Source organism: Meriones unguiculatus, chromosome 21 (assembly GCF_030254825.1).
Source record: "Meriones unguiculatus strain TT.TT164.6M chromosome 21, Bangor_MerUng_6.1, whole genome shotgun sequence".
NCBI lineage: Eukaryota > Metazoa > Chordata > Mammalia > Rodentia > Muridae > Meriones > Meriones unguiculatus.
Genome location: NC_083368.1, coordinates 36,467,166 through 36,490,073, shown reverse-complemented (window position 1 = coordinate 36,490,073; position 22,908 = coordinate 36,467,166). Strand labels below are relative to the sequence as shown.

General features: G+C 43.4%; 1 protein-coding gene and 1 pseudogene across 2 annotated transcripts in view; one reads left to right on the top strand and one right to left on the bottom strand.

Annotated features, from left to right (window-relative positions):
- The window catches only part of Slc25a13 (solute carrier family 25 member 13), a 166,127-nt gene that overhangs the window by 122,200 nt on the left and 21,019 nt on the right, over positions 1–22,908 (top strand). For both annotated transcript variants that reach the window (XM_021638287.2, XM_021638288.2), the window contains exon 14: positions 15,678–15,818. In XM_021638287.2, the coding sequence (XP_021493962.1) occupies positions 15,678–15,818 (141 nt within the window). The remainder of the gene's footprint in view (positions 1–15,677; positions 15,819–22,908) is intronic.
- On the bottom strand, positions 16,275–18,583 carry LOC110549273 (large ribosomal subunit protein uL29-like; annotated as a pseudogene).

The following is a 22,908-nucleotide window of genomic DNA, read 5'->3' as shown; positions in this document are numbered from 1 at the left end:
TGGTTGCTAGGAAGATACATCTTAATGGAGGAAAGTCCAGCTCTCATTACGGACGCTCAGCCAATCAAATAACTTGCTGCTGGTTTCAGCAGTTAGAATATTTGATTCAGGACACTTTAAACATTGGGGCCATATTCTGGGTATTCTAACAAACAGAGGAGGGATTTGTTGTGATACGAAAATTTGAGGAAAGACTGGACCACAATTTTCCTAGATTTAAGGTAGTTTGGACGTTAAGTGCTGCTAAGTGTTAGCTGATTCTGGTGGCAGCAGTCACAGTAGATACTGTAACAAGCAGACTCTGAATGTCAACATGTTTGACAGGTCTATAACTTAATTGCTTTTTAATGTCAAATAGATTCCACTTTGGTTTCCTGGCCAGGCTGCTAAGGACCTATTAAAACCCCATGAAGCTGAAAATAAGAAATTTGGTGTTTATAAAATTTGTAAACATAATAGCCTTTTTTTTTTTTTTTTTTTTTTTTGACCTTGCCTGTGGTTAAAAACATTAAGACTAGAACATTCCAGTTTGGTATTTTAGAAACAATTAAATGATTATGAATCTGCTTGGGCCTCTATTCAGAGATGCTACATCTGTATACCCGACTAAAGGAGGAAAATCCTATATAATTTTGTGTTTTAGCATGTGCAGCTCTGTAGGTTCAGTATTCAGTAGGCAGGGTCTGCCAGAACAATACCACAGGTCAGGTGGTATAATCAGTGGTTATTTATTTTCTCCACAGTTTGGGATGCTGGAAGGCCCAGGCACATTCTCTCTGGAATGACCACATCCTTTCTTCATCCTCATAGAATCACCCACAGTGTACTATGTGTGTCTAAATGTCTTAGGATGCCCATCATAACATAGGGCCAACCCTATAGCCTCATTGTATTTGAATTAACTCTTTAAAAAAGACATACCTCAAAATGTACCTCATTCTGAGGTAAGTGGAGTTAGGTTTCCTGCATACAAATTTTGGATTGTATGATTCATGTCATAACAACTGGGATCCTAGACATGTCCAACACTCATTGGTGAAGATAGCTACTAATTCGGCCCATTACTAAATGGTCACTTAAAGTGTAATGAGATTTGTGACTCTTCCTTTTTTTAACTGGATTATGTGGTTCTTGAGGGTGAACCTAACCTCACGATCTAATGTCAAAAGGTAAACAAAGTTTTTGTTTTTGTTTGAACTTAGAATAAGGACTTCCTGATTTGGGTAGGTTGAGGATACTTCTTCTTCTTTTTTTTTTTTCAATGCAGTTTATTCAGGAACATTGAACAATCCTCGGACCCCGGGGAAAGCCAGCCCACAGCTTAAATAGCCTCTGGGTAGCCAACCCAGGCGTGCCACGGGGGCAATGCAGATAGGTCCACATACATGGAAGCAAGCCAGATCTTCGGCCTTAGCCAAATGTGGAGTTGTTCGTGACAGAGAGCACTCACCATCGGGAAGGTGGAAGGCAGAAACCAGCTCCATCTTTAAGGCATAGCATTCCGCAGCTCTCTACAGTTCCCCCTTTTTGTTTTAGACGCATCAGGCAAGAGTAGAGGTCTGATCTCTGATATTAGAAATAAATTGGGACTTTGTACTGATGTTCATTTAGGTGTCATCCACCCAAAGAGCATCAGACCAGTCCGATACCTTTTTCTCAGAGGCGGGACCTGGGGCATCAACCCGCATGCAATCAGACATGCTCTTCTCTGGGTCCAAAGCGGCTGACCCTGAGTGCAGTGCTTAGCCTCGCATCCTGAGCGTATCATTTTAGCTTTTTATGGTATCCAACCATGCTTGGGGAGACTGTCCTGCTTCAATGGCTGTAAAGGCCTGAATGATCATGGCTGCATCACACTGTTGTGAGACTCTAATCTTGCATATATACCACAGGCAAACCAAGGAGACCAACACCAGAAGGCCTGCTAACACTCCCATGCCCGCCCATTCCTTCAGATGATTCATGGCTGCAGCAATCCATGTTGATAATCCTGTGGCTAGTCCTGCGTCCACTCCGGTAGAATTTACTGTGACAATGGCCACTCTCAGCTGCTCCATCGTAGTATCGAATTCTCCAGTCCAATTACCTAAAATATAGCTCGACAATTGTTTAGACAGATTTGCAGCGCAGGAAAAATTCTCATGTTGTATGCTAGTGACACAAAGTCCAGCATACTTTCATTGACAGCCAGGTTGAGCGATTTGCCATAGGGTATCAATTTGCTCCTGCAAGAGGTCAATCCTCTGATTGAACACCATCAAGCTTCCTTTTAGTTGAGCATTAATTCCTTTATGTACAACTAAGGCATGAGCTACATTGGCTAAATGATTATTCAGGGTCCGAGCAGTCTGCCCAGTATGACTCATGGCTAATGCCCTGGTGGTAGCTCCAACAGCCGTCAATGAGATGGTAGTAACAATGGTGGCTGGAGTTCCAAGATCCCTTTTCTGTCTGAAGAGAGTCATAGCGTGAGGGGCATCAATGGGCATAGGCACCCAGTGAGGCATGCGAGTAACCAGGGCATACCTAACTTTACTAGCATTCCAGCATTGGGCAAAAAAGCAAGTATCATTACCACAATTACTTGGCTCTATCTGGCTAATAATGAATAAAAATGGGGGATATAGACAAGCAGGTGTGGGCTTATAGGAAATATTATGAGAAGCCTTAACCCCTCGTTGGAACATCCTGCGTCAGTTCTAGAACTAGCAGTGGTGGTGTCCGAGGTCTGAGTAGGTTCAGGAGACCATTGCCCCCAGGGGCGAGACGTGCTCCATGCCAATTGACTAACTCCATGTTTTCCTCCAATTTTGAAAGTCATTTAAGGTTCTTAAATTACTTTTTTCCCTTTTTTCTTAAATTTTTCATCAATTACACTTTATTCATTCTGCATCCCCCCATAAGCCCCTCCCTCCTCCCATCCCAATCCCACCCTCCCTCCTCCCTCTGCTTGCATGCCACTCCCCAAGTCCACTAATAGGGGAGGTTCTCCTCTCCTTTCTGATCTTAGTCTGTCAGTTCACATCAAAAGTGGCTGTATTGTCCTCTACTATGGCCTGGTAAGGCTGCTCCCCCCCAAGGGGAGGTGATCAAAGAGCAGGCCAATCAGATTATGTCAGAGGCAGTCCCTCTTCACATTACTATGGAACCCAATTGGACTCTGAACTGCCCTGGGCTACATCTGTGCAGGGGTTCTGGGTTATCTCCAAGAATAGACCTTGGTTGGAGTATGAGTCTCTGGGAAGTTCCCTATGTTCAAATTTTCTTGTTCTGTTGCTCTCCTTGTGGAGACCCTGTCCTCTCCAGCTCTTACTATTTCCCAGTTCTTACCTAAAATTCCGATCACTCTGCCCAACAGTTGCCCATCAGGCTCAGCATCTGCTTTGATAGTCTGAAGGGCAGAGGCTTTCAGAGGCCCTCTGTGGTAGGTTCCTAGGTTGTTTCCTGTTTTCTTCTTCTTCTGATGTCCATCCTCTTTGCCTTTCTGGATGGGGTTTGGACGTTTTAGTTAGGGTCCTTTCTCTTGCTTAGTTTCTTTAGATGCACAGGTTTTAGTGGGTTTGTCCTATGTTGTATGTCTATATGAGTGAGTATATACCATGTGTGTCTTTTTGCTTCTGAGACAACTCACTCAGGATGATCCTTTCCAGATCCCACCATTTACCTGCAAATTTCATGATTTCCTTATTTTTCATTGCTGAGTAATATTCCATTGTGTAGATGTACCACAATTTCTGCATCCATTCTTCAGTTGAGGGGCATCTGGGTTGTTTCCAGTTTCTGGCTATTACAAATAAAGCTGCTACAAACATGGTTGAGCAAATGTCCTTTTTGTGTACTTGAGCCTCTTTTGGATATATGCCCAGTAGTGGTATGGCTGGATCTTGAGGAAGCGCTATTCCTAGTTGTCTGAGAGAGCGCCAGATTGATTTCCAGAGTGGTTGTACAAGTTTACATTCCCACCAGCAGTGGAGAAGGGTTCCCCTTTCTCCACAACCTCTCCAGCATGTGTTGTCACTTGAGTTTTTGATCTTGGCCATTCTCATGGGTGTAAGGTGAAATCTCAGGGTTGTTTTGATTTGCATTTCCCTAATGGCTAATGAGGTTGAGCATTTCTTTAAGTGCTTCTCTGCCATTCGGTATTCCCCTACAGAGAATTCTCTGTTTAGCTCTGTTCCCCATTTTTTAAGTGGATTACTTGGTTTGCTGCTTTTCAGCTTCTTTAGTTCTTTATATATACTGGATATGAGTCCTCTGTCAGATAAAGGGTTGGTGAAGATTCTTTCCCAATCTGTAGGTGGTCGCTTTGTTTTGATGACGGGAGGATACTTCTTCTTAAGGGGTCTGTCCCATCAGGGAGTGAATGACCTTGGGCAGCTCCTGCAACTGGTCACAAGTGCTAGATTGCCCGAGAGGCTGCTGATTGTCTTCAATACCTGGCTGTTTCTGAGCAGTGTTAATAAATTTAATCCATCTACTATTGATGGATATCTGTTTTCTACCTGTGATCTCTATGAAGAATAAAAATGCTTGTCCTACTTTCTAATTATTTTGATATTTCATTGACATCAAGTCAGAATGAGTAAATGGAAAAATACATTGAATCTAAGAATTCTTAAGAAGCCTATTTTATAACGTACTCAAATCTCAAATGCTGTCACAATTGTATATGTTCATTTTAATGTGACAAATCGTTAGGCATTTACTAGTGTAGAGCTTATTTGTATGTACAATTTTGTTGTATCTAAATAATCAAAATAAGGTATTTGGGTTTAGTGAAAAAAGTCACCCAATAACTTTATAGTAATCTATTTTTGACACATGTGAGCACATATTTTTAGAATGTCAGTGTGCAATTAGATATTCTTAGCACATGTCATTTGTGAAAAGCGCTTGAAATCTAAGTGCATTCAATTGAGCATAATTAAAATATCAAGATACATATTCTTCATATACATTCGCCACTTAATTTTTTAAGTAGCTGTAAGTATCTACCAGGTGAGTTCAAATTAAAGGGAGGTGATTAAATTATGGATATATTTAATGCTTTTAGTTTAAAACATAGCGGAAATTATGCTGTATTAAAATACAGTGCCATGTTTCTGTGGACACCAGACTGGTAGCGTTAATTGTAAAGAATGGCTGCTAGTGTTCTCCCAGTTGTTGACTAGAGGCTTTTTTTTTTTTAATTTATTTTATGTATGTGAGTGTTGTATCTGCCTTTACATTAGCCAGAAGAGGGAATCAACATTATAGATGGTTGTGAGTCACCATGTGGCCGCTGGGAATTGAACCCATGACCTCTGGAAGAGCAGACAGTGCTCTTAACCACTGAGCCATCTCTCCAGCTCTAGAGACTGTTTTTAACCTTCATGGTTACCTTTGACAGGATTCCCCCATGTCCTAACAGTGAGTGGTTGGGAATATTGTTTCATTTAGTTAAGGCTACTTTACCAAAAGGCTTGTTGTATTCAGACAAATGGAAGAAACTAATTATGGAGAAGTAGGAAGAGGAGGAGCCCCTGAAGGTGTAATATATTTAGATGGCTGATACTTTCTGCAGTTGTAACAATGAGCCTGTTCGTGTTATAACGAGCAGACCTATTTGTACCCATTTTATTTACCTGAAGAATACTGTCAGTTTAATGAGGTTTATTGAAGGTCACTGTTCTTTGGATGTTTAGAGAAAAAGGAAGATACATAAGGATTATGTTTCCTTTCTAAACATTTCTTGGAATTCTGTTGTTATTAAAGAGCTAACTCTACCCTCAACCCCAACCATAATATACCCTGTGCATTCAGAGGCATCAACGGCGAAGCCAGTCTTTTTCTAACATGAGAAGAGGAATCGGGGTTACAAAGTTGTAAGGAAGCAAAGATAGCAAGCTTATAAAAACATCTAGGCATTGACCAAACGAAGCTGTGAGAGAAGCCACATTTCAGGTTCTTTTGCAGAGTATCCATCTAGCCCATTTTACTGAGAGGGGATATTAGAAGAAAAAAACTATAATTTTACTTTGAGCCCCGAGGAATCATATCATGTGAAAAATTAGAGCATTTTGGAAATGATGATGCTTTGTGTGGAGAGAGCCATATTCATTTGAGGAGCTTGGTGTGGGGACTTCATGCTGGCATAGTTGCAGCTTCCACGGCCCGTTTCCATCCTGGTTGCTCTCGGGCCACAGGATGTAAAGGTGCATTTGTGATGATGACGGGAGTCAGACAAGAATTGCAACAGCCAAAGCTGTTGTATAAAGGTGTAAAGTGCCGTCTATAGAGAGGTGGGATGTTATTGTCCCAAACTTGAGCTAAGGCTGTATTTGTGTAAAGTCTATACCAACCATAATAACTGTTTTTGCAGGTCCATCTGAATCAAATAGAAATTGTCACTAATTACCCATTTCTTAGTCTAAAGCAGGCCTCAAAGATTCATATTTTAATAATTTGGGGATTATAAGGCCTACTTGTCAACCAATGACCAGTCTACAAAGAAAATGGGATAAATCTGTTAAACTAATTGTATTTATCTAAGAACCACATCTCATATTTCTTTGGTCTGTCTGAGTCTTTTATTGGACAGAATTCTGTGGCTCTCCCTTCTCATCTCTAGAAGGGCAGGGACGATAGTAGGTCCTGTACTGGCATGAATGCAGAAGGAGAACAGAATGTCTATGTAGAGTTCAGCATCTTGCTCTACTGTGTTGCCAGTGCTTCATAAATATTTCACTCTGGCCTCTTAGGGGGAGGAACGAAAGAAAAGTTTTTGAGGGTATTGTCATTCAATGTGTATAACTGATTTGTTTCTGGTCATACCTATGAACCATTCATGCTCCTTCAATGAATCTACAAGTCACCGTCCTTCCAAGGTCTGAGGGTGTGGAAGCTTAGTGGAAGAGAGTCTTCCTAGCCTGCACCAGGCCCCTCATTAGCACTAAAAATGAAAGAGTACTCTTGCCTCACTTGTTAGGAAACCCGCATTATTCCAGAAAAAAACCTGGAGGACTCATGTATGTAAAGTGGGTGTTGTGGGAAGCTTGCTGGAGATGACTGTAGCTGTGGTTCCAGTGTGGGGGACAGCCTTGCTAGAGGAGTGACTGAGAGATACCTGCCTGCCGGTGCTAAGAAGGTGGGAGGGACTAGAGCAGCTTTTATACAGTTCACAAACTAAAGGAGCTGTTAAGAGGAAGTTAGCCAGGCATGGTGGTGCAGGCCTTTTGTCCCTGCTGAGACAGGTGGTACTGTGAGACTAAGGCCAGCCTGGCATGCACAGCGAGTTCAGGGCTGTGCTGCTTTTTCTGGGAAAGCCCTCCAACCCAGCATACTGCAGCTTGACTGACATCCTTAAGTTTTGTGCTGTCAGTGTCTGGCCCTCCTCCAGCATACAGGACCCCTGGTTAACTATGCTCTAGATGAGAATCCTAGGAAGCAGTAGTTAATAGCAGCTGGAGGCCACGCCAGAGAGATCACTGAGGCAGATTCCTTCATGTGCTTGGTGGGCTGATACTGATACACACCAAAACCAGTTCCCCATCTTGTCTGTTTTTAAGGAGAGAAGAGCAGTCAACAGCCACTGTCTGTTACGCTCATAGGTTGAGTGTAGGGCAAAGGTCCTCTTAGCTATTGGCAGATGGAATCTCCCTCTTCCACTACCCATGCTGTCTGTAGGGCTTTTCATTGCGCTGTGTCCCTGTTTATGGGTCTTTTTTTTTTTAATCTGTCTTGTGCTACATTAAAAATTTTTTTAATGAATAGGCAACAGTAAAATTCTCCATATGACTTTATTCTGGATTTTTTTAAACATCTTTGGAAAACTGAGTTGAGATTTTGTTTGCTTTGAATGTTAAATTAATTTTGGGGAAAGGACATTTTAATAATATTTGACTTAAAAGAAAAAGTGGTGTTGTGTTTTGTTTCAAACATCTGCATTTTAAATTGAGTTATGGGCAAACATCCGTTTACATCAAATCTTCCTAATAACTGTACTTGGTTCTCTAGTCTTCAAATTTTTTTTATCTCTGTTAGAACAAACTACAAAACCTGTAATTTTCTTCATTTTGGTCTTGTGTGTTTTATATAGTTACTTTACTTGCTAATGAAAATATAAACTTTCATTGGATATTCCAATTCTGTCTTTCTCCTCTGAAGATCTGAAATATTTTTGAATGTCAGGTTTTTGCTTTTTATAGATACAGCAGAGTCCTTTTCTTTGCTAGCGTTCAGTGAAATGAGGTGGATTGTCAGACATTCCTGTTCACAATGGGACCTGCCTAGGTAAGAATCCAAGTGGCACTGAACTCACCCATCAATGTATACACAGTAGGCTCTTTGTAGAATACCCATGTGCTGATGACCCTGGCTTCCCAGCTGCCAGGCACAAATACAGCCCTAAATTGTGAATTGTGTTTAGTTGCCCGGCTGCTAGCTGTGGTTTCCAGGCTATTTGTGTTGAGTTTAGCAAGAGCATACGCAAGTACTTTCATTTTTAATAATCACAGCAATCTCTGTGTTACCGATCATAACTTCTCATAGAGTACCAGAATATTATTTTGCCATCAGCTCCAGGGGACAGGGGTATATCAGGGGTGTGTCAGAACTCTAGCTGTTTTTCTCATGTCATATAGCTCAGGCTGGCCCAGAACTCCCCTTAGTTTCCAGGAAAGTCTACAGATTTGTATCTTTCACTTTTCTCCCCGTTTTCAGAAATGATCATGTCTTGCTTTAGTAAGGAGAAAATATGCCCAGCTATTCTGTCTACACACTCTCTGTCTTCCTCCTGAATCACTGTAAATACCCATTGTCCTTTTCATACTCTCATGACACCCATTTTTCCTCCTCCTTGCCTCAGCATCCACGCTGCTTTCGTACTAGATTACCTACGACCTTTGACTCTGTCTGATGCCTGTGGATCTTGTTGACTGGTTCACTGTCCAGAAGCCACATTCTCAACTTAACTTTCCTGCCCGATTTCCAGGACAATACTGTATAGTCGGTTTTCATTTACCACTCTTGTTTCTAAATCTCCTTCCAAACTCATACAGATTCTTGAGTTACAGTGGAATGTGACCTCATCTGTGTCTTAGCTCTTATCTCCGAACTCACAATCTCTCCTTTCTATGTCATAGTTCTCTTTATTCTCCGTCCTGTAAAATAGCAGCAAGAACTCAACTCCTTTCACCTTACCTCCCCTTCTCCTTACAGGTGTAATTGTCTTAATTGTACCTTTTATCTCCCAATCTGCTATCCCAATCTGCTAAGACCCTAATTGTCGCCCTTGGCTTGGGCCCCTTCTTTTCAAATTAGCACCAAACACACCCCTTTGTTATCTCAGCCTCTTCCCAAATCTTGGATGCTTCCCTGCAGCTCAGAAGGTATCTATTTCTACATTCTCTCCCCTCACTCAAACTTAACCACACCACATCCACAGTCTTCAGGATGGCAGTCAGGGTCCAGGCCTTCTTTCAAGCCCAGTCTCTTTCCATGATTTGCCTCAGTAGTTTCATTTTTGGTCATTCTCTTTCATAGCCATCTGTTGTATATAGAGCAGTGGTTCTCCACCTGTGAGTCAAGACCCTTTTGCAATTCAGATACCTATATGATTTACAATTCATAACAGCAGCAAAATTACAATTATGAAGTAGCAATGAAATCATTTTACGGTTGGGGTCGCCACAATGTAAGGACCTGTATTAAGGGGTCACAGCATTAGGAAGGTTGAAAACCACTGATCTAGAGCCAAGCACTCTGGATAGAGCCTTCTTCTTGCTGCCGTGATGAGAACAGTTTGTATGAGCCCATCTTGCTAGTGCATGCCTTTCATCCCAGCACAGGCAGGCAGACCTCTGAGTTCAAGGCCAGTGTGTTCTACATAGTGAGTTCTAGGCCATCCAGGCCTACATAGGGAGACCTTGTCTCTAAGCAACGACAATAAGTGTAAGTATGCCGTCAGAACCACACCAGGAAGTCACCCTTGCCTTCCGGCTTTATGGCTCCCTGTGAGATAAATCCCTACCCACCAGCCTAAGCTTGTTCACTAAACAGAAAATGTGGCAACATCGTGAAGACCAACTCTACCGTCAAGTCGCTCATAACTTGTTAGCGTAATGCCTAGTATGGCATTAAGTCTCAATAATCAACCGCATGTGCTGTAAGGCTTGTCATAACTATGCTCCTGACTGACATTTTATTTGATTGACGTGTTACTGTGGGTCCGTTACCCAGAGAATCCCCTGTCACTGCTTTTGTGACATTTCTTTTCACACTACATGGTGTGCGCAGCCTATGGCTCTTGGGCCTCATGCAACCACATACAAGAAAAAAAAAAATCAGAAAAGATGTAAAACATGGTCACATGCCTGTGACTCGAGGGTAACTCAGCTGTGCTGTTCTCCAGCACTTCCTTTGGGGTTGACTGTGCCATGTTTAATGACACCAAGGATCCTAAGCTCTCCTGGGTTGCTAATTAACGTTTTTTTTTTCCCCCTCACATTTCAGAACATCCAAGATACGAAAGGCCTTGCTCTCCTTTGAGCTGTCTTTTCTGGACCTAAACACTGTCATATATGCCTTTTAGTTTTTTTTTTTTTTTTTTTTTTTTTTTCTCACATGCTGTTTCTTCTGCTTGCTGCTCTGTAGCCCTAATATGCTGCTGGACAAATAGGGAGGGACTGGCAAAATGTGAGTGTTACAGTCTAGGCGGCTTAAAAAGGAGAAAGTACTATTTCTCAACGTATCTTGGAGCAAGAAGTCCCAAGATCAAGGTGCTGACAGTGTTTTTGTCGGTTCCTCTAAGGCTGCCCTCCTTGGCTACAAATGGCTGCTTCCTCTCCTTGTTTTATTTTGTGGGCATAGGTCTCACTGGATAGCCCAGGCTGTCCTGAAAGCCCAAGCTGACCTCAAACTCAGGGCAGTTTTCTTACCACGAACCTTCCGAGTGCTGGGCCAGCTTTCCCCGTATCCTCGAGACATGGCCGTTCTCCCTGTCTCCATTTGGTTTGTGAGAACGTTAGTAAGATTGGATTGAGTTCCTCCTTAAAGACTATTTTTTAGTAGGACATGGTGGCGTAAATCCCAGCACTTAGGCAGCAGAGGCAAGAAGGTCATGCAAGACTGAAGCCAGCATAGTCTATTGAGCAAGTTCCAGGCCAGCCAGGGCTACATCACAAGACCCTCTCTTACCCTTCAATTAACAACGAAACAAACGTACAATGGTAAAGCTCATTTCAACTTAATTCACTTTTGGAAGCTCCCTCTCCAAACACATGCCCTTTCAGAAGCATCGGTGTTGAGGTGTCTCAACTAAAGTCAGCTGTGACTTTTGCTAAATAGTTTAACTGATAACAGTTGTTCTGACTTTTCTGTGTTTCCCCCGACGTAAAGATACATGGTACATGCAAAGCAGTGTCTAAGCCATATACCCACCTAATATCCATGTGGGATAATAACTCAGTGTCCATTGTTCTTTCTGTTCTCACTGTAAATCCTCTAAGAACAAGGATACTTTTTGATAAAATTTCTTGTGAAATTCCTAGGGTGAACTCTGCTTTGTAGGATCGGAGAAGGGGATAAGGGATCGAGTGAGTTAAGAGAAGGGCTTACCTATCCAAGGCTGACCTCAAACTTTCTATATAGCCAAGAAACTCTTGGTCTTCTTGCCTGCCTCCATCTCCCACATGCTGTGATTATAGGTAATGTGCCACTGTACCATGCTCTTAAGCATAACTTTGAATGTGAGTGTTTATAGAACTTTAGAGAATAAATATGTAGATCAATATTCAGGGGCAGAAACAGGCATTACTTTTATCAGTCACCTTTCTGTCGCAGTGATGAGACACCGTGACGAAAAGCTCTCATGAAAGAATGAATTTATTTAGGCTTATGGTTCCAGAAGGATATGGGTCTATCACGACAGGGACGTATCCAGCTGGCGATAGGTAAACAGCAGGACTAGCAAGCTGAGAAAATGTGAATCTTTAATAGCCTGGAGGAAGCTGAAAAACTAGAAGTGGGGTAAGGTTTTAAACTGTCAAGGCCCACCCCCAGTGTTGAACTTTCTCCAGCGAAACTACACCTTCTTAGCAGACTCTCCAGACAGTGCTACCAACTGGGGACTCAGGTTTCAGATGCCGGAGTCCAAGTAGGACATTTCTCATTTAAACCACCACAAGTCTGTTTCTTTCTCAGTTGAAGTCAGTAATGGAAGCTAAAGCAAGAAACGCATCAAGGAGTCCATGCCCTCACTGGAGGATGCCACTGTGAGTCAGTTTGGCACATCTTCTTTGAAACCCTGCCAGAGACTCTAGAAAGTCATAAGAAAATGATTGGTGACGGAAATCGCATGTACAGAAAAGCCAGTATCTTCGCACAGCCAGAGCTCTCAAGTGATGAGGGACACAAAGCCTCTGTGCACAATAGACATTGCTGTTCATTGTTGGCCCATTTGAGGTATCTTTGATCTCTTCAGGGCAGGGGCATGGCTAAGGTGCTATGAATGGACAATAGAGCAGGAGTAGGAAGAGCAGCAGGCGGTGAGGGCGCTGTGCAGCCATCAAGCCCTGGAGATGCCCAGACGCTGTGTACCTAATGATAAGCATCTTCGCTTGGTGCCTTCAAGTCTCGTTTCCTTCCAGCCAGACTCCAAAGGACATGTTTCATCTTTGACACCTTTCCAGTGTGCCACTTTGGGTGTGTAGGTTCATTTCTTAGTCTGCCAGAGGCTATAGGTATACATCAGTCCCTTTCCTTGGTACCACTTCAATTTCTTTCTGATACACCTGGTCCCTGCAGCCCTATGAAGTGTCATTTTTTTTCTCTTCTGTTATCCTTAACACAATCCAGCTTTGCGAGTCCTAAGAACCGGTGTCTCTCTATTGTCTTGGAGTTAGGAAGTTGGGAGTAAGTTCCCATTTTATTGGATGCATTGTTAACTTTTACAGGTGTTTGTAAAGAAATAAAATAACGAGACAATTCTGTGCCTAAAAATTATACCTTTGATAATGCCAATGCTTGGTTGTGAGATCAAAAGGAAAACATAAAAGCTGTTCTCTGAAATAATATGGGAGATCGGAATTAGAAATCATAGCTTTTATGGAAAATGAGAAAACCCTCAGAATTGACAGGCAGCCTACAGATTGCACGGTAAAGAGATTTTTCAGTCCTCCATGTGCATAATCAGATAGGAACACTTTTAAAAAGCACAAGGTACAGAAATTCTTAATTATTAGTTCCCTGGCGTGGAGTCCAGAAGTCAGCCTCCCCTTTCAGCCTCTGCAGGTGACTGTGCCCCAGCCAGGACACAGAAGGGGCACTTTCTGGGAAAGGGAATAGAATCGCTGCTCTCCCCTGAGCTCCAGCCCGGTGGTGTATGTTCAGCATTTCTTTGCTTTTTATGGTAAATGAGGTCTTCTACGTGGGGCCTGCAGCTCCCTCCTCACCTGCTGTGAAGGGCTGGCATGAGGATGTGCTGTGTATCACTCCCATTTTGGACTGTGAGAAATTAGCCGTTAGGGTTGCAGGCTGTAGTTCCTCTCTGGAGCCTAAAAGCAGCAAACGTCAGAAGGAGAAACCGGCACTTAAGCTAATTCCATCCTAGTGAATCCTCCTCAACAAGTTTGTCCTAGAGAAGAATTTTTGCTTCCTGTTTGTGGTGCTGGCAATCAAACCCAGGGCCGTGAGCATTCTAGCACTGAGCTGGAACCTTTCCCCTTTAAAGTGCACTGTTTGTCTGGATAATGATCTTCACTTTCAGATGCAGAGCTCTCTGGTGCAGATTCACTGAAACAGCCGTCCCTGTGTGCTTAATATGGTGACTAGCTCACCTTCCTTCTGCTAACCCTCATCAGCTGACGCATGTCGTGTAGGAAGGGCCCGCAAATCCGCAGTAGACTTAGGGCAGTGGGAGCAGGGGCTGCTTTCCCGGTTCCTGCAGGAAGCAGCAGTGTATGCGCAAGCGCAGCTCTTCATTGCGTGAACCGGGAGGACACAGCAGCCCTGGGACATGCTAGCTCAGGCTCTACTTCCTACTTTATGAGGACCCTGTGGAGAAGGGGATGAGCAAAACATGGTGAGAGTGGACCAGGACAAGGCAGCCTGTGTCCCGGAAATGGATGAATATCGTTGCTCTGTAAGCACAGGCACGGGAAAATTCTGCTTTTTTTTTTTTAAAGAACAAATGTGTCCTGATGAAGATGCTAAATTGTTGAAACGAGAAAAACAGTAAACATTTTTTTCTCTACTTTCTTGTTAACTTTGTTGTCCTCGTAACACATTGATGTATACAGAAATTTTAAAATATACCAAGAAAAAAATTAAACGCTGTGTTTTTATCCCGTCTGCAGTATCAGTGCGTGGGCACGCTCAGATTCATTCATTTACTGCGTCCTCACCATTGGGCAGTTACGCTGTCTCTCGGTCTCACGTGTAGCTATTATACACAGCACTTCCGAGATCACTCTTGCAGCTGAATGCATCCCATGCAGCACAGCCAGAGCATCTGAGAGATGCATGTGCAGAGTCCCGAGAGGAGAGACTCTCCGGGAGGCACATCTGTTTGACGTCATCCAAAGTTACCTGTTACCGTGATGGCAACTTGTAAGCTGTGTGAGCCTCATGTCTGTGGTCTGGCCTCAGTGGCAGCGTTGCATAATAAAATATCCAGAGTTGTGCTGTGTCGTGATTAATTTTAGTTGGCGTATGTAAAGTTTGCTATATTTGTGATTAAGGAATGACACGTTGACTAATATTGAGAAAAAAACATAATTGCTTATTATCAGTATGGACTTCACTTCAAACTGAGGTTTCTTGCATTGTGCTTTAAGTATTTCACTGGTGATTTTTGGGGGGAGGGGGTGATATCCATCCATTCCCGGAACGAGCGAGCACACAGTGTACAAAGTATAAGCTGTAGTCGGTATAATTCCCGTTTTTGCCATTTTGACATATCATTTGGTTTACATAAAAAGAATGATTCTAGACACAGGCAATTATAAATAAAATTGTAAGAGTAATCCCAAATGGTATTTGAATCTGTACTCCTTGCTTCCTCCTATTTTGAGAATCAGATTTGTTCTGCTTGGAATATTAATTTATTTTGTGTTTAGTCTATTACTGCCTTTGTATCTTTGGATGCTGTGGGAGCAGTTATCCACGCTTCGTGAAATCCTCTTTGGTTTTTGGTGCAGGCGGTCAAACCTAGAGCCTTGTGCATGCTAAGGACTTGTTGGTGCCACTTAGGGTCCCTTGTCATGTCGGTGTGAGTGGAGCCAACAGCAGTCTCCCTACTGTCTTTGTTTTCTTTGGTTCTCTGGCTCTAGACTAAGGAGCTGGGACCTCTGTCCTTGAAGCCTTCCACACCACAACTAGATTTTTTGTCACATTTATGGTTCCTAGCTGCACTTTTTATTCCTATTTTAAATTCAATTACATTTATTTCCGTGTGTGTGTGTGTGTGTGTGTGTGTGTGTGTGTGTGTGTGCGTGTAGGTCACAGAACAACTCGGCAGGAGTCACTTCCCACTTAGCCATCTTTCTGACCCACCGTCTGTTTTGATTGATGGACAGGGACCCTAACAGTCATCCTGCGAGGACAGAATATCCTAAACTCCGTTGGGAGAAATTATTCTTCTCTTCCCGATCCCTTAGCGTGTTTCAGCTTTAATCCTAAGTTGTTCTTTTTCCCTTTAGGCTGGAGGCTCCCAGGTGATTTTCACGAATCCTTTAGAAATTGTCAAGATCCGTCTGCAAGTGGCTGGGGAGATCACCACCGGCCCCAGAGTCAGCGCGCTGTCGGTGGTGCGAGACCTGGGGTTCTTCGGCATCTACAAGGTAACTTTTCTTCCACTGGTTCCTTTTTAATTACTGTTATTTTACGCTCATAGCTGTTCTTCCGGAAAAAGTTCATTTCTCCACTTGGACTAGACATTCTGCTGGAACCCATAGGACACTATCACGCCAATTGGGAGGTGTCCCTTCCAACCATCTGCCAACAAACTGCCCTTAGAGATACAGAGAGGCGGAGGGCGCCTGGTGGAGTTGTTCAGCACAGCTCTCTCCAGGGACACTGGCTTCAGCGGCTAGCTGCAGCGTTTTTTGTACTTCTGTTGGTATAGGAACTCTTTGTTACTTGTGTTTGTGTATGTGTGTGTGTGTTGGGGGGCGTTGCACACGTGCACATGTTTGTATGTGTGAACACATGCATGTGCTAGCCAAAGGTCAACGTAGTGTGTCTTCTAGTGCTTTCCACTTTTTTTTTTTCCAGTCTTATCCTTTATTGTTGCTGCTTCAGGCCTTGGCTGCATACATGCACAGCGGGCCCAGCTGCTCCTTCTGCTGCTGCTTCTTGGTTTTCAGCTTCTCTTCGTGCTTGGTGAGCCGGTGGCGCATAGCTCTAGTCGTCTTGGGTCATAGGTCCAGATGCTTGCACTTCTTGTCCTTGTAGGATTTCTTTTTGCATCTGGTTAATGACAGTGAGGAAGCGGACGATGCAGACAACCCAGATCTTGGAGAGCTTGGACAGGAGGCTCCACCTGTCACCTTCGCGATATGAGGCTGGGACAGCCTCACCCTCAGATCACCTAGTTGTTTGAACAGCTCCTCCTTGTTGCACAGGTCCTGAGCCTTATCTTGGCCCTGCCTGGGCTGCTCACCTGGTTCCAGAGAAAGGAAAGGGTGGGGTGCTTTCCACTTTTTTGAGACTTGTGTTTCTCAGTGAACCTGGAGCTTATTGATTGGCTGGACTGGCTTTGCAGTCAGCCCCAATGACTCCTGTTTCTGCCTTCCAACACTGGGATTGCAGGCATGTGGCCAACTTAGCTTTTTATATGTGCCCTAGGATCCATATGGAGGTCGTCAGCCTAGCACGACAAACACTTTACAACCTGAGCCATCTCCCCAGCCCCCAAACCAAATTCTCAGATCAAGAATTTACTTTCTTGTCCTACGTATATTCTGGCACTTGGAGATTTTTCTGTGTTGGTGTCTCTTAATTTTCATGAATCGTACTCTCTTTTTGTTTATAAAATTGTTTTCCAATGTCAAATTTTAGTGGACATTTGAAAAGTTTTCCCTTCTCTTCTACCACAAAGTTGCATTGGTATAGCCTGGTGTGGTGATATGCACCCTTGGTCCCAGTGCTTGGTGGGCAAAGGCAGATGGATCTCCGTGATTTCAAGACCAGCCTGGGGTACGGAGAGAGTTCCAAGCCAGCCAGAGTACCCAGTGAGACCTCTTTCTTAAAGAAAAGAAAACCTTTGTTCTAATAAACTGAGGTTATCTGCATCTATGCCCATTGCTAAATTTTATTGAACAAAAGATACTCTCTGTTTTCCAGTAGGAAGATTCGAAAAAGAATTTGTTGCCTACCCAGATAAACTAGTCTTTAGGAATATGGGATGAAAATTCAAAGTCTGCCTAAAGCAGCCTAATTTGTATATGCAGTATATATAATTAATAAGTTACATCTATAGACCCAGCCATCTTAATCAGATTGTTGGTGTGCATTTTAAAACAGTGTCCCGCCACCACTCACTCCGCTTGGGTTGGTTTCCAGAGGGCATCGTCTTCATTTTCACCCCAAGCCATGCAAGGAAAGCGCTTTTCATGTCCGTGTCCCTAGAAACCTACCCCGTAGACACTTAACATTGTGACGCTGAAGTCTTGCCCTCTCCCATCATCCCAGGTGGGTATAAAGGACCCTGCATGGGTAGCAACTGCGCTGAAAGGAACTGTACCCGTGGGCATTCAGTGTGGTGTGTTAACCTCTGTTCTTTTTGTTTCTGGGTTCTGCAGGTGACCTTAGTGAGTCAGTCAGAAATGCTTACAGTGGAGCGTGTTTAGGCAACTCTCCCACTCCACAGGCTTCTCTACCTTCCTCCAGGTCACGTGATTGTTAGAGCACCCTGTGATCTGATGGATACGGATCAGATAGAATGTGTCTCTTTCTGCTGGGGTTGATGTTAGTAAGGGAATTAGGTGCATGTGCTACTATGGAATAAATACATGGATGTGGAGCGATTTTTTTTTTTTAATTTTGCATATTTGGTGTTTGTGCATGGGCGTGCATTAGCAAGGTCAGAGGACGGATTTGAGGGGTTGTTTCTCTCTTTCCACCTTTACATTGGTTCCTGGGATCATACTCTGGTTGCCATGCTTGTGGCAAGTGGCTTCCCCTCCCCAGCCATCTCTAAGGCCCTTGCTTGGTATGTTGGCTCTTTTATTGTTAAATAGCACCTAAAATGCTTGGCCTAAAACCGAACAGTGAACACGGCGTCTGTAGCTGTTCTGTTTGCACATACATTACCAGCTGTAAGAAGCAAACAGTACTGTCTCGGGGCACTGGAGGAAAAAAAATACCTTCTGTTCTAACGTCTTAGGCACTTGCCGTCTGTGACGCGATGGAGTGGCTTGTCACTCTGACAGGATGCCAGGCTGTCTTTCAACAGGCTGTCTAGTAAAAAGCACTTGGTACTATGGCAATGACTGTTATCGAAATATCTCCGCAGATGAAACGGCAGGAACTTGTCTGCTGATGCAAGAGCAGACTGTGCAACCCGCTGTGGATGCCATGAGGGCTGGGGCTTGGTGCTTTTCATCTCCACGTTATCTCACTATCTTAATCCCCTCTAACGCTCCTTGGAAGGCACTGGCACCCTGATTCCGTCTCAGGGTGAGCAACGGCTGCCAGCCATGGTATTTGAGCTGAGACTGAGGCTCAGACGTTGCTTGTTTGTGCTATTGTGCTAAAGTTGCTTTTCTGAAATGATCAAGATCGCTCAGGTTGGAGCAGGAGCACTGTCTCATATAAAGTCATCTAATTACTAGTCTAGAGGTTTAATCTAGTTGAGAAGCATTCCACAAGGCTTGGCGCTGCCTTCCAAAATGCTCTTTCGGTGAATTGGTAATTACCACATGAAGTTACTAATGTTTTTGAACCAAAACTTTGGTTTCATTGTGTGAAAGTGACCTGGCCTTTCCCACCTTGCTCCAGGAATCCCCCTCATCCAAAACTCCCAGAGACCCAAGGGTTGCCCAGCAGTTGGGACCTTCAGATCTGCCCATGTCAGTACCCCAGGCAGCTTCAATTCTCTTCTTCCAGTTTCTTCCGGATCTAGACTCCAGACCTCTCTACATCACTTTTCCCTGGTCAGACATCATGTTGAAAACTGCCTTGCTAGGGAGCATCAGGACTGTGGCTTTTCTGCATGGTTCCAGGAGATTTTGTTTCATGATGTATAGAGCTTTCTACTCGTAAAGTGTTTCTCTGTGGTTTTACTTGGTTAGGAAAAAAATGCAAATGGCTGGAGCAAGCCAATACTTCAAGGCTGTTAGTTGTCTCTCAGGTAAGTCCTTGAGGGGAGGACCCCGTCCTAATTTTTATTAGGACAGATCCTCTTTCTTCTCCTTCCCAGGGTACCCTCTGTTTGCTGCTGTTAGCATTACAATGCTGGAAGCAGGGGGGATGAGTGATTGCTTCTGTTTGTGTGTTTAGGGCTGCTCAGCTTAAACCTTAACTGAATTGATTTAGCCAAGCTTTCTGTTTTTGTTTTTGTTTTTGTTTCCTCATGAATTGACTTGCAAAATACCTTAGCATTCTGTGAACTCCTAGGCAGTTAGAATACTTGCCTTAAGAAAAAATACATTTGCAACTGAAAAAAAAATGTGAGTACAGTATCCCTGTTACACTACTCAAGTTAGAAATAGTTTAGTGAAGATTAATGAACTATGTAAGCAAAAGCCTGCCTCTGAACTGGTAACACTTAGAGATTTAGTTCAAGCATACAGGAAAACTGCTGATTGAAATAAAGGAAGAATGAGTATTAATATGTAATCCCCCCCCCCAAAAAAAAAAAAAACCCTCAGGTACAACTTTTCTTCAGAGCTTGAGAATGTAAGGCCTGTGCTTGCAGCTTAGTGGTAGAGCGCCTACCTAGCCCTGGCAACACCCACACACAACACACAAACAGAGAGAGAGAGAGAGAGAGAGAGAGATGTGAGAGAGAGAGGGAAGGAGAGGGAGAGAAGGGAGAGGGAAGAATCCTAGCCTTGCATGTGTGTAGATCTAGTTCTCTAACGCTGCTTTATGGCCCAAGTTTGCATAGCATAAAGTAAATCATCTGTCATAGGAAAGACGGCTGTGTGAACTTACCTTTTGTGTTGGAGCTGTCAATTTGTAAAGCTTGTTCTCTAACCTTCCATGGCAGCCCAGATAATAGAGGTCGAAAACAGTTTCTCTAGAAAGCAACAGTAAAGTTGGCTTCCCTGAAGACAAAACTTGGCCATTGGAGCAGTGAGGATGAGAATCCTCATGCATTAACAGAAGGATTTTACTTCATGTAATCCCACGTGTTAGATGCCAGTGCAAGGTCACATAGGAACATGGGCTTCACCCGCTCTGTTGTAATCACACTGTATTTGACATTGTACAGGTAATTTTTTTTTTCATCTGTATACATCAAAACGCTTACGTGGTCAACCATTTTGTGTAGATAGATTCCTGGAACTATTGTCAGTGTGTTCTGAAAGCATCTATTTGTTTCAAAAGCTGAAATCATCCAGGATACAAGAATAAAAACTCTCATAACCCAAACTATACCAAGGTATCAATGTATTACAAATCCAGCGTTTCTTAACACAGTACATCCGAGGTCTCTTCTGTTGCCTTTATAGCCACATAAAATGGCTTTAAGGTGTGTGTGCGTATGTGTGTTGCAGAGATAACATTTGTAAACTCATTTTCTATCATCCATATAATTATTGTTTCTTTCCAAGTTTAGAGATGTTAGAAATAGGTAATAAATGGAAGAGATTAGTGAAACCAGCTTTTAATGTGCAGTTCTGCAGAGTAGGACAGAGTATATAGAATGGCTGGCACACGGAGTTGTTATTTTTGAAGTCTCCCAATATTGAGAAATCCCTGTCCTCTTTTTCCATAGCCTGACACTAATGAATAATGTGGACCTTGTAACCGCCCCCTTTTCTGATCATGGGCTCAGTCATATAGTCATATAGCACATTACCTATGACTTTCCGATTCTCAGAGTTCTCAGAGAAACCAATGCCAGCTGCCAACCAGGGGAGAAAAGGGCCCGGCATTTTCCACTTATCTATAACTCTGATGAACTCTAAGCTTGCCTCATACTGAAAATGGACCATAACAAATTATCCCTTACAGCGATATTAGAAATTAGGCCACAGAGACTATTCCTGTGTGTGCTTGGCATATTTTTCTGAGTGTATACAAAGCACAGATTCTTAGAAATAAAGTTATAGGTCAACGTGTGTACACTTCAGCATTAGGGGATTATTTAATCACCTTGCATCCATTTATCAGTTGCATCTTATTAATATACAAGCACCTATAAGAATAATTCCCCCTTTGTCTGCTTATAGACTGTCTCTTTTTATGTGCCTCTGTAATACATGAAGAAAGCAATCGTGGAGGTATTTCCTTGGAAACACATCAGATGAAAACTTCCTGACACCAAGGGAACATCTCTTTGCTTCCACTTTAGGGGCCAATCCCACGCTCCCACCTCTGCTTGGATCTCTTAACTGGACCTCTGTAGGAGCCTCCTGAGGGCTTTCTCTGACTCTTCAGTTTTCTAAAACACAGCAGCTGGAATAATGTAAATAAGATTAATTCACTCTCTGAGCACACATGTGTTATTGTTTATGGAAGCTTTATTTAAAATTGCCCAAATCTAGAAGCAAGGAAGATGCCCCTTGGGAAATGAGTGGATGAACATACTGTGGGATATTGGACAATGGAAAAATGGCTAAAAAGAAGTGAGCTGGGGGCTGGAGAGATGTCTCAGCAGTTAGCAGCACTGGCTGCTCTTCCAGAAGACTCAGTTTCAATTCCCGGCATCCATGTGCCGACTCACAGCTATCTGTGACTTCAGTTCCAGGGGAGCTGACCTCCACTGACTCCAAGCACACACGCGATGCACAGGCATACACGGCAGGCAAAACATTGATACGCATAAAATAAAATCGAAAAGAAAAGGAACTATGAAACCACTTACAGAGGAAAGGCAAATGCATGCTACTAAGAGAAAGACACTACTCAGAACAGGCCAGGGGACATCCGTGGAGAGTGTGGAGACAGCTCAGTCAGTGCACTTATGCTGAGAGCCAGCTCTGGTGCCTGCCACTGTGGTGGCCCTTTAGGAGGTGGCATTGAAAAGCCAAGTTGCCACACACACTTTGGCAGCTAAGAAAAAGTCAGCCTTCAAGAAGACTAGGCCATCAGATAGCGGTAAAGGCTCTTCCCTTCACATCTTAGCTCAGCTGGCATGTCCTCAGAAAGACCTGCATTGCGGTCCCATCTGCATTTCTGTTTGCCAAGAACAGGAATGCCCATCTGATACTTCCTCCGTGTCTGGGTCTCCTTTCTGTTCATTGTGTGTGTTAACCAACTTATCTTGTTCACTGCTGCTTTGTAACCTTTTCTGGCACATGAGTGGACATCGGAGAAATGATCGTTGTGCAAATAAGTGGTGATTGAAAGCCAAATCTTTTTTCCCTGTTACAAATGAGTATATTGGAGTAAAGAAAGCAAGCGCAATACTGGGATTGTTGGACCTGAAAGAGCAGAGATCCCTTCATCCCAGTATGCTCTGTCTTGGTGCTGGAGAGGAATAAACAGTTATTTACAGAAGCACGTGACTACCTCGCAGCAGCAGTCCTTCAGCTTCACAGATCTCTAGAATGCAGCCTGTATGCAGCCAAGAACAATTGTCAGTGGAGCGCAGAGCTGAGAGGGAAGTAGATCCCACTCACGGCAAAAAGGCCAAGGGGCTTCCTGAAGGAGATGGTGTGGGAAAGTATCACATTGTTAACCAGGTGGGAGGCCTGTTAGGCCTGTAGCCAGGTAAGGTTTGAGGACAGGCCTGTGGACTTCTGTGATGGAAAACGT